Source organism: Alosa alosa, chromosome 11, assembly GCF_017589495.1.
Source record: "Alosa alosa isolate M-15738 ecotype Scorff River chromosome 11, AALO_Geno_1.1, whole genome shotgun sequence".
Taxonomy (NCBI): Eukaryota; Metazoa; Chordata; class Actinopteri; order Clupeiformes; family Clupeidae; genus Alosa; species Alosa alosa.
The window spans coordinates 22767608-22780107 of record NC_063199.1 but is presented as its reverse complement, the minus strand read 5'-3'; the positions used below and the strand labels follow the sequence as shown (position 1 = coordinate 22780107).

At 46.8% G+C, this 12500-nt stretch overlaps 1 protein-coding gene across 1 annotated transcript in view; it reads right to left on the bottom strand.

Moving 5' to 3' along the window:
* The window catches only part of myrf (myelin regulatory factor), a 39997-nt gene that overhangs the window by 12657 nt on the left and 14840 nt on the right, over positions 1–12500 (bottom strand). The window contains 12 exon segments of the mRNA XM_048258101.1: positions 49–249; positions 1160–1250; positions 2074–2184; positions 2412–2488; positions 3062–3257; positions 4437–4551; positions 4959–5059; positions 5468–5693; positions 8309–8370; positions 10487–10735; positions 10737–10826; positions 11227–11317. Of these exon segments, the coding sequence (XP_048114058.1) occupies positions 49–249; positions 1160–1250; positions 2074–2184; positions 2412–2488; positions 3062–3257; positions 4437–4551; positions 4959–5059; positions 5468–5693; positions 8309–8370; positions 10487–10735; positions 10737–10826; positions 11227–11317 (1610 nt within the window).

Below are 12500 nucleotides of genomic sequence, written 5' to 3'. Positions count from 1 at the left end.
TGACACATACGTAGAGATACACACACACACACACACACACACACACACCTCGCGGACGTTCTCTTTGGCACGGATGTCTGAAGGGTGCACCAGTGACCCCATGACCTTTACGTTGCCGTGGACGACCATGGCCTCGTCGGGGCGGTCCGTGTTGATGCCCACCCTGCCGTGGTGGTACACCGAGTCGGGCATCTGCCCCCTCTGCCACAGCACCTCACTGTCATTCTCAAACTGCCCCGGGTTAGACGCCTGAGGAGAGAGACAGAGGGAGAGAGAAGAGAGAGAGAGAAAGAGAGAGAGAGAGAGGGAGAGAGAGGGAGAGGGAGAGAGAGAGAGAATGATGAAGGGAGAGAGGGAGGGAGGATAGAAGACAGAAAGAGAGGAATAGAGAAAAGAAAGACAGGAAGAGAGGGGGACAGAGAGAGGGAGAAAGGTAGGGAGGAGGGAGAAAGAAAGGTAAGGAGAGAGGGAAGAAAAGAGGGAGAGAGGGAGGAGAAGAGAGAGAGAGACAGTGGGAGAGAAAATGGAAAAAAGAAAGACAGAAAAAGCGAATGAGGCAAAAGAGGGAATGGGACAAAAGAAAGGAAAGCCAAGAAACCCCCACATGCAAAATAAGTCCGAGAGAATAAGAATGGCACCAGGAGAGAGACAAACGAAGAGAGAAAAATCAACGTGAGGAACGGAGCGATGAACAAAGAACCTCAAACACACTCAATCTACACTAAAGCCTTTCACAACATCTCCTCTGAACAGTTCAACAGTCAAGTCCACAAACTTCACATACAAATGCAGGACATATGGAAGCATCAAAGATGTTTTGCTTTTGTCTTACAGGAAATACAGGAACATCAACAAGGTTTATTAAATATAAAAAATCAATTCTCCTAAGAATATCAGATAGAAATGGTTGAGCAGATGCCAAGGGGTGAATACCATAGACATAAGTATTCACCATAGACATAATCTCTATTATGTGTATGGTGAATACAGAATAAACAGATAGAGGAAGAAGAAGAGGAGAGGAGAGAAGGGTTGTAGAATGAGATGGTGAATACAGACACTTGCAAAGGAAATGATGTCATGAGTGATGTGGGGGAAACAGGAAGTGAGTGTGATTGGAGGACGGCTGGACAGACACGGCCAGACTGACAGAGGTTACCCTGACGATGATCCTCTCGGACACCTGAGCGGCCACTGTGAAGCTCTGGCTGTGAGCCTGGGCCTGGAGGGCTACCACCAGCATGAAGTACCTACATACACACACACACACAACACACACACACACACACACACACACACACACACACACACACACACACACACACACACACACACACACACACACACACACACACACACACACACAGATAAACATGAGGGACACTACTTTAATTTAAATTTAAAATGTAAATGGTTTTAACATGGACACATGTACATGTATGTTTACATGTATGGTCTATGTATGAGTGTGTTTATGTAGGTGTGTACAGTATGTGTGTGTATGCATGTATAGTCTATGTTTGTGTGTGTTTATGTGCATATGTGTATATGTGTATGTATGCATATGCATGCATATATACATATTGGTATATATTGTACTTTTTGTCCTCTATGACCTTATTTGTGGTTATTTTAAATTAGTTTAAACATATATATGTTGATACACATCTTACTAGCTTTATCTATACATTCTTATGTATGATTGCTTTGGCAATGCAAATACCTTTTTTATCATGCCAATAAAGCACCGTTTCAATTTGAATTTGAATATGTACACAAATACGCAGACACGGGGTTAGTAATGACTTCTAAGTCATGTGTACTGTATGCCACAATACAGTGTATTGTGTGTACACATTATGCATTTGTGCAAGTGTACTATGTGTGTGTGTGTGTGTGTGTGTGTGTGTGTGTGTGTGTGTGTGTGTGTGTGTGTGTGTGTGTGTGTGTGTGTGTATGTCTCTCTCTGTGTGTGTGTGTGTGTGTGTGTGTGTTGGCATGTGTGCATGTGTGTGTGTGTGCGTGTCTGTGTGTGTCTGTGTGTCTGTGTGGTGTATTGGCATATGCACAAACCTCTGGTCAGGGTTGGGCTTGCCCTTTTTCCTCATGTTATTGGCTGTTGTTTCACTGAAGTGCAGTCGGCCCACTGTCACCTTGGTGACCTGCTCTGCGGGTACCGTTACTCTGAAACACACACACACACACATTAGGTCACAGTGTCGTATCCCTCCACTGTGAGGTTCAGTGCAGTGCTGCAGGAGGATTCACAGTACTGGTTTGTGTGTGTGTGTGTGTGTGTGTGTGTGTGTGTGTGTGTGTGTGTGTGTGTGTGTGTGTGTGTGTGTGTGTGTGTGTGTGTGTTGGCATGTGTGTGTGTGTGTGTGTGTGTGTGGTGCTGCTGGAAAACTCACAGTACTGGTTTGAAGGGTCTCTTGCTGCGATCTGATTGGCTCTGCTCCACATTAATGCTTTGGTTCATAGCCTCCAGCTGAGGAGAAGATACACACAAAGTGAGCTCTAAACACAGTGCACACACACACACACACATACACACACACACACACACACACACACACACACACACACACACACACACACATACACACAATCAACTCTAAACACTTTGTACACACACACACACACACACACACACACACACACACACACACACACACACACACACACACACACAAACACATACCCATGCACACACACACACACACACACACACACACACACACACACACACACACACACACACTCGCACTCACACACACTCAAATACAGACACAGCACACACACACGCACACAGACACAGCACACACACACACACACACACACACACACACACACACAGACAGACACACACATGCACACACACGCACAGGCACACACACACGCAATCAGCTCTAAACACCATGTCCGGACACACACACACACACAATCACTCTCTCTTACTGAGTGTGAATAATGTGATATTTGTGTGTGTGTGTGTGTGTGTGTGTGTGTGTGTGTGTGTGTGTGTGTGTGTGTGTGAGAGAGTCTGTCTGTCCTTCCCTACCTTGACTCCATTGAGCTTCAGGTAGAAGCATTCAATTGGCTGCAGCCCCTCGCTGGTCTTGACGTACTTGGGGTCACCAAGCATGCCGATGTACACAGTGACCTGGAAGTGGTTCTTCTTCTGACACACAAAGGCATCGTCAGCCAATGAGAAGTTGAAGCCCTTATCAGCATCCACCCTGTATGTGGGGACAGGACTAGGGAAAGGGAGAGCAAGAGAGAGAGAGAGAGAGAGAGAGAGAGAGAGAGAGAGAGAGAGAGAGAGAGAGAGAGAGAGAGAGAGAGAGAGAGAGATACTGAGAGTTAATGTTTCAACATGAACTCAAACTCTTACTACAGTAGAAAGTTAGACAAGATGGTGTAGATGTAGTACACATACAATTAAAAAAGGGGCACAGCCACACACACACACACACACACACACACACACACACACACACAAACAGTGGTAATTATCCAAGTATGATTCACGATTCACACAAACACACACACAAACACCCACACACACACACACACACACACACACACACACACACACGGATGAAACAGCCCCATACAGAAGGCTTGCTGTGTGTGTGTGTGTGGAGCAAAGAGCTCACACACACTCCACTGGCAGAAAAGGCCCATAAATAGAAGCCCATAAATTCACCCTTTCACTCCCTTATACCCTTCCTCCCTCCCCCTCTCCTCCATTCCTCTCCTTCTCCCTCTTTCTCATTCCTTCACTCCTTTCTCTCTCTACCTTCTCTTTCTCTTGTCATCTCTCAATCCCCCCTCTCTCTCTCCTCCATTCCTCTCACTTTTTATTCTTTACTCTCAATCTCCATATCTCCTTTTCTCTCTCCCCTCTTCTCTCCTCTCCCTCCTCCCTCACTTCCATTCCTTATTCTCTCTCTCTCTCTCTCTGCCCTCTGTGCATCCTCCCATCCACCCCCCTCTCTCCATATCTCACTCCAGAGCCGAAACTACTCTTACCCACTCCCCACACACACACACACACACACACACACACACACATACACACACACACACCTCACCTCTCTGGAATTCACAGCTCTTGGACATTTTCTTCCTTATGTTATCTGCCCCCCCCACCTCCTCTGTTCTCCTGTGCGGTTGTGAAATGTCTTCCTGCTCCTCTGAGATCCTAATTGCCCAATGATGGGGTTCTTGTCATGGCTTCACTAAGCTCATCTCACCGAGACTCCAGAGAAACATCTTTATTCAACTGTTTCTATTTACATTTGAACACACACACACACACACACACACACACACACACATATATTCTTTCTCTCTCTCTCTTCTCTCTTTCTCTTTCTCTACTTCCCACTCTACCCCCCCCCCCACACACACACATATATATATATACTCACAGCTCTTTGCCGCTAGCGTCGTAGAGGGAGGCCCACTTGTTCTGTTGGTGGGGCTGCCATTTGATGCACTGGTAGTTGGGGTCGAGATAGGAGGTCTCTGCATCCTGCATTAACCCTTCTCCATTCCCAACACACACACAATACTTAGGTGAGCTTCATGTAAGGCCCACACACACACAGATAATACTGATGTAAGCTTCTCGCTTCTCGCAAGGCAAACACACACACACACACAGTCACAGACACATACACACACACACAGACACATACTTATGCTACATAGTTACACAATTACACACAAAATACTGATGTGAGCTTCTCAAGACGAGGAGAGAGAGGAGAGAGAGGAGAGAGAGAGGAGAGAGAGAGGAGTGAGAGGAGAGAGGAGAGAGAGGAGAGAGGGAGGGGAAGAGAGGGGGAGGAGAGAAGATGAAAGAGAGAGAGAGACAGAGGGGATAAGAGAAGAGAAGATGAGAGGGAGAGAGGAAAAGAGGAGAGAAGAGGGGAGGTGTAGACACATACCTGGCTCTTGTTTGATGATGCCAGAGAGAATTTGAGCGTTGAGAGTGCTGTTGGGGGAGTCGGAGTGCTTTCTCTTCTTCGACTGGTGAACTGGAATACCACTGTATAAACACACACACACACTGCACACACACACACACACACACACACACACACACACACACACACACACACACACACACACACACACACACACATACACACACACACACACATACACACACACACACACACAAAGATGCACCCAGTTAATGCAAGCATAAAAATTCACATGTGCAACTATCGTCTACACTTGTGTGTGTGTGTGCGTGTGTAAGTATAGGAGTGATTGCTCCAGGCATTAAACATAGAACAATGTGTTTGTATGCTACTTAACTCAAGTTTGAGAGTTAAAGTTCAAGTTTGAGAGTTAAACCCCAAGAAGCCTCAATACATCGCTCAGTTCCAATGCCCAGCCACACACACACACACACACAAAGACACACACTCACACACACACACACACTCACTCTGGTCCCTGCTGCGGATGCTGGAGGAGCTGATGAAGCATCTGGCTTTGCTGCATGTCTCCACCCCCGTTTCCAGCTGGACCAATGGGGTACTGAGAGATCATAGGCTCCGCCTTCAGGTACATGTCCCGATGCATGCTGGGATAGTGGGGGTGAGGGGGCATGGGGGGCGGCGGAGTCATGTGACACATATTCTCAGGGGTCATGGTTCTGAGCATGTGCGGGTCTGAAGAGAGAATGAGAAAGAGAGAAAGAGAGAGAGAGAGAGAGAGAGAGAGAGAGAGAGAGAGAAGGGTTTATACCTGAGTGAGTGAGTGTTTGTGTGTGTGTATGTGTGTGTGTGTGTGTGTGTGTGTGTGTGTGTGTGTGTGTGTGTGTGTGTGTGTGTGTGTGTGTGTGTGTGTGTGAACTATCAGACTCATCAGTAGGAGTGACTACAATATCAGTGGTTAGCAGCAGGTTTCCACTCTACTGTGCCAACCACAAAGGGCTGTGTGTATGTGTGTATGTGTGTGTGTGTGTGTGTGTGTGTGTGTGTGTGTGTGTGTGTGTGTGTGTGTGTGTGTGTGTGTGTGTGTGTGTGTGTGTGTGCTAGTCTATTTGTGTTTGGTCAGTGGGAATCCTTACTCCTCTCCCTGTTCCTAGTCCAGTTCACCCCTACACCTGAGGTCACTCCATCCATAAATCTCCCATGACAACACTGACTCACACATGCTCATAATAGACAACACCGTAACCAAGGGGCTTTACCCCGCCCACCAGCTACAGCTGAGCCAACCGAAACTCACTGCTTCTACACTTCAAAACCAAAACTTTAAACAACAACAACAACAACAGCATACCCTTCTCATAACCGCCATGGTTGTTTAGTTGGAGCAATTTTTCGTGTCGTTGGTAAACATGTAATGACCCTTCTATGCAACGTTATAACTCACTTTCATTTTCAAACAAATGAACATCCAGATTTGCAGAACTGAATTTAGTGACAGATTATTCTGCATTATAAATGCTTTATAGATGTGACATTATGATAAATAGGGCACACGTTTTTCAGCAGTTACCTCTTCTAACATGATCCTAGCTGGTTAGTAAGATTGTACATAAGCCAGTCCTCAGTTGTACGTAAAATGGTCCCCCAAACTGGACTCTTGAGATGAAATGGACTGGGAAATTAGATGTTTGAGCGCCCACCCACCCATCCCTCCCTGAGCTCTGTGCGAAGGAAGACATCAGTACCCCCCACACCCACCCAGACAGGGCTGCGTCATTCACCCCAGTTCCTCTTCACCATGGCCTAATGGTTCCTCTCCAACATGGCCAAATGGTACTTTTACCCCAGTTCCTCTCCACCATGGCTTAATGGTACTTTCCATTGTTCAGTAGCTGGACGACAGCCGATCAGATTAAACCATTCCACACCTTTCTGTCCAGTGGGAAAGACCAACACAGGTGTGTGTGTGTGGGGTTGGGCAAGGCTGTGTGTGTTTCCCAACACATTAATGCCAAAAAGCCCATTCTTTTCAGCTTAAAATACACCACATCAAATGACAACACTTTTGTTAGTTTCTAAACACATTTCATTGCGCTGTTTGCCTTTGTACTGATTGCCGAGTGTGTCGATGCTCTACCACCCTTGACGTACAGATCAACTTCAGATTAAGAACCGCCTCAAACACCTACACAATTGTATTATGCTATAGACAGTTACTTATAAGCCCGCCCATATCACCTGAAAGCAACCCACGACCTTAAGAGCTGCATCTGGCTGTTGGCTGAGAAGTCTTTGTGTAAGAGCAATCAACCCTACCGACAACGTCCATGCGTCCGAGTGTGTGTGTGTGTTTGTGCGCTCCCATATGAGTAAGCTTTTGAGTCTGTGTGTCTGTGTGTCTGTATGTGTATGTGTGTGCATGAGTGTGTATGTGTGTGTGCCTGTGAATGTGTGTGTGTGTGTGTGTGTGTGTGTGTGTGTGCATGTGACTCTTACCTGTGTAATGTTGTTGTATCCACTCCCATTCCTTTTGCTGTTCGGCCATATCATATTAATCCCATGCTCATTCCCTCTCTCGCTCTCTATTTCTCTCTCTCTTTCTCTCTATCGCTCCTCCTTCTCTCTTTCTCACTCACTCCTTCATTTATTCAGTGTCCATTCTATTCTGTCCTTTTCTTGCTACCTTCTACCCTACGTACTTAGAAACAACATACCAACCTCTGTCCTTATCTCTCTCCTCTCTCTCTCTCTCTCTCTCTCTCCCTCTCTCTCTATCGCTCTCTTTTTCTGTCTGCATCACTGCCTTCTTCTGTTTACCGCACCTCATATACTCTTCCAGTTTTTGCTTACCTTCTCTTGACGCCTCTACCTTATATTCTCTCTCTCTCTCTCTCTCTCTCTCTCTCTCTCCCTCCTTCACTCTCTCTCTCTCTCTCTGCCCTGTCTGTCTGGTAACAGGTGCACAGAAGTATTTTTTGCCATCTTTTTCTCCACGTCAGATAGACAGTATGTAACTTACCGGTTAGTTCTCTGACTTTATTACATGTGTGTGTGTGTGTGTGTGTGTGTGTGTGTGTGTGTGTGTGTGTGTGTGTGTGTGTGTGTGTGTGTGCCTTTTAATGATAGGTGTTGTGTTGTTCTAAAGACTTTTTCTCTGTTCAGCCTCCCAAGGAAACTAAACATACCACTCCTTATCTTCCCTCACTCTCTGACCTGCCTTTTCTCTCTCCTTTCTCCCTCTTGCAATCTCACCCTCCTTTTGGCACCCCACCCTGTGTCTGCCCACAGATTCCCTGCCCCAACCTAGTGGAACGTGCCTATATGGTGCAGTGGCAGTGGGAGGAACTTACCATTCACTTGCTGGGGGGAGTATGGCTCTGAGCTGGAGTCCGGAGGCGACTCAGGTAGAGTCCTGTAAGACAGACAGATGAGATGTAGCCCAGTGGTCCATCGTTAGGACAGTCACACACTCACACACTCACACACTCACGTCTTGCTCCTGCTGTTTGCAAGATCGTGAATCTGAGAGATCCTGACCGTTAGCCTGGATGTGGCTAAATTTGCCTGGCGCTAGCTACATGACTTCACCTGTTAAAGCCACATCTGTTTCCCATTAGCAGAGCTCGCTCTTAAATCACCTCACAGACATATCTATTTATGATGGATGAACATGTCATATTTTCTTCTCATCTGTCATCTCTCTCTCCCTTTATCTCTTTCCCTCTATCCCTTTCTTCTCTCTTTCTAGATCCCTCTGACCTCTCTCATTGCCTCTCCCTATCCCCCTCCTCTCTCTCTCTCCCTCTATTCCTCTCTCCTCTCTTTCTCTATCCCTCTCTCCTCTCTCATTGCCTCTCTATCCCTTCCTCCTCTCTCCCTCTCTCTATCCCTCTCTCCTCTCTCATTGCCTCTGTCTATCCCTCTCTCTACCCTCCAACTATCCCTCTCTCCTCTCAATCTCTCTCTATCCCTCTCTCCTCTCTCATTGCCTCTCTCTATCCCTTCTTCCTCTCTCCCTCTCTCGCTCTATCCCTCTCTCCTCTCTCATTGCCTCTCTCTATCCCTCTCTCTACCCTCCCACTATCCCTCTCTCATCTCTATCCCTCCACTCCTCTCTTTTTATATCCCTCTCTCCTCCTTTTTATATCACTCTCTCCTCCTTTTTATATCCCTCTCTCCTCGCCCTCTTCACCTGTTTGTGTTGGAGAGGTTTTAATCAAGTGAATGTTGCATTCCAACTGTAATCTTAATCCAACTGAAATGTGTGTGTGTGTATGTGTGTGTGTGTGTGTGTGTGTGTGTGTGTGTGTGTGTGTGTGTGTGTGTGTGTGTGTGTGTGTGTGTGTGTGTGTGTGTGTTCATGATGCAAGGAAGGGCAGCCACCATACCTACATAGCCCCATGTAAGACAGAAAGAAAAGAGCTGTATCATCCTGATGTGCCAGAACACTGTTAGTCTGAACTGTAAGATAATGCACTCACACTGCTCCCACTACAACTCTCACACACACACACACACACACACACACACACACACACACACATACACACACAAACACACACACGCTAAATGAGATCCTGTAGACTGAAAAGCACAGTGCCAAAAACACTTCCACTATGAGCAGATGACCAGTCTGAGCAAGTGAAATGTACCTGCAGTTGTAACTGGCCTGAGACGGACAGAGAGAGAGAGAGACCCAGTGGAGAGTTTTATATTGACATTAATATTTATTCATTTAGCAGACGCTTTTATCTAAAGCGACTTACAAGAGTCAGTTATTTGACAAAGGCCACTGTCCCCGGAGCAACTCAGGGTTAAGGGCCTTGCTCAAGGGCATAACAGCCAGGAATTGAACCCACAACTTTTCTGGCTACTGCATGCTAGCCCATCTGTTTAGCCACTACGCTACCAGCGCCCCAAGTTGTAGGCATTGCTCTGGTCCACACTCTCTAGGGCAAGTAAAGTCATAACTAACTATCCACCTCTCTGATTCCTCTCTTCTCCCATTTCCCTCTCTTCTGTTTCTTCCTCTGAACTCTTGTCCTTCTTACTCAGCCTCATATCACTTCATCCTTATCACTCCTCTTTCATCCTACGCTCTCTCTCTTTCTCTCTCCCTCTCTCCTGCTATCTTCCAGCCCTCCATAAAAACCTCATCCACTATTTCTGTCCCCTCCCCTCATGTCAACTTCTCTAATTTATGCCAGTGTAAGTATGCCTGTATGTATGCGAATGTGTGTGTATGTGTGTCTGCATTTTTTTTGTGGTTCTCACTCTCTCCTTCTTTGTCTATCTATCCACCTCCACTGGTTCTTACCCCAATATGCGTAGATATGTTTGTGTGTGTGTCTGTGTGTGGGTGTGTGTGTGTGTGGGTGGGTGATTCTTACCCAGGGGCGTAGATATATATGTGTGTGTGTGTGTGTGTGTGTGTGTGTGTGTGTGTGTGTGTGTGTGTGTGTGTGTTAGTGTGTGTGGGTGGGTCTGTGTGTGTGTGGGTGGTGTGTGTGTGTGTGTGCGTTTCTTACCCAGGGGCGTAGAGTGCTCTGTGCTCCGGTTTGACCTGGCTCTGGCTGTGGGTTTGCTGCTGCTGGTGGTGCTGGTGGTGCTGGTTCTGCTGGTGCTGGTTCTGGTGGCTCTGCTGGTTGGGGTTCTGTTGCCCCAGGTAGGGGTAGTTGTGCCTGAGCAGGCCGAGGGGGGGTGGGGGCGGGTATGGCGTCTGGCAGGGTGGGGGTGGGGGCAGGGGTGGCTGCGCTCCTTGGCGGAGGGGGATGGGGGCTCACCCCACACACTCCCCCAGCAGAGGAGCCTCCTGGCTGGGGAGAGGGGTACGCTGGGCCTGGACCGCTGTGGACCTCTGAGAAACAGCTACACAAACAAGTACAAGGTCTCAAGACTAATGTCACAAGTCCTACAATAAAGGCTGCAATGAAAGGGATCATTTGACATTTTACTTAACTTTTTACATGCAATGCAGAAAATGAATACAAATTCATATTCACTAAATAAGCACAGGAATGATAAAAGAAAATAGATTGCCTGAGCTCTATTGAATAATTCCAGCTACGCAGACCTCCTAAGTCGTGGCATTCTATCCATACATTTCTGCTATTGTCCTTACTGTAGCGGTTTCTTTCCATATGTTGATGTTACTGTTCCTGCTACGGTATGACCTCTGTAAGCGAGTGACCAGATGCAGTGTTGTGTGAGCTGAGTGACCAGATGCACTGTTGTGTGAGCTGAGGTGGGATCTTTACGCGGGACTCACATGTCGGTGCTGTCGTCCTCTTTGCTGATGTACTCCTCCAGAATACTGGTGTCGATGTTGGCCGGCTCCAGAGAGCTGTTAATATCATGACCTGAGGAGGACAGCCAATCACAGACAGGACAAACCACAGTTAACCAATCACAAGTCCGCATCTGATATCTTTAACCAATCACAAGCAGGATTTTGGCCAATATGCTGAGAAGAATCAAGACAGCATTCATTAGTTCACTGATTGCTTGATTAAATTAACATGAACTAAATGATCATCATGAGAACAGTACACCACTAGCCATTTCTAGTCCTTAACCAGACAGTCAAGCACTTAGAAACAGTGTGGGTCCTATGCTCTTAATTCACCCAAATAAGAGAAAAATACTCCATACCAACTAAATAGGATGAGAACCATATAGAGGTTCCCTTAATTAACCACAATAGGCACCTAACATAGGAGCAGAAAACGAAAGCTTCGGACTAATCTTGAGTGTGCTGTCCAGAGGGCAGCGACCTCTATGAACTCTGCAAGGATAATGACCTGTCTCACACCCTATGTGCATGTGTGTGTGTGTGTGTCGGTGTGTCGGTGTGTGTGTGTGTGTGGGCATTCAAGCCTTGCGTGTATGAGAGTGCGATAAGGGGAATATTAAGGGGGTAATACAGCATGAAGTCATCACACTGTGGCCGATGACCTTCTAGGTTTGTAACCGTGACGACCTGTCAGAGATTCCTTTAGGGTGACCTCAGAGGAAGAGCCTAATTAGACAGCCTGTCATGTTCCCATGGAGAACTGATGTAAGTATCCAGTAAGAGTTACAGTAAGAAGGTGGGAAGGAGGGGTGGATTCAGGTACTCTGAGTCAAACGTGAGGTACCAAACGTGAGGTACCAGACATGAAGTACCAGACGTGAGGTACCAGACGTGAGGTACCAGGAGACAACATGACACAGCGCTGAGATGAATACTATCCCCTGGTCTACTAACACAATGTTTAGCACCACAAATCAAACCGTCTGCTTTTTAGGTGCAGGAGCAGATGCAGACCGCACACACAGTTCCGATATGGAAACCTCTGGGATCTCGGAAATAGTGTATAATAGAAAATGTATAATGGAAACACGCATTCATACACCACTGACCCCACACACACACACACACACTTACACATGCACCCTCATCCCTCCAACAACCCCACCAACATACACACACACACACACACACACACACACACACACACACACACACACACACACACACACACACACACACATACACACACA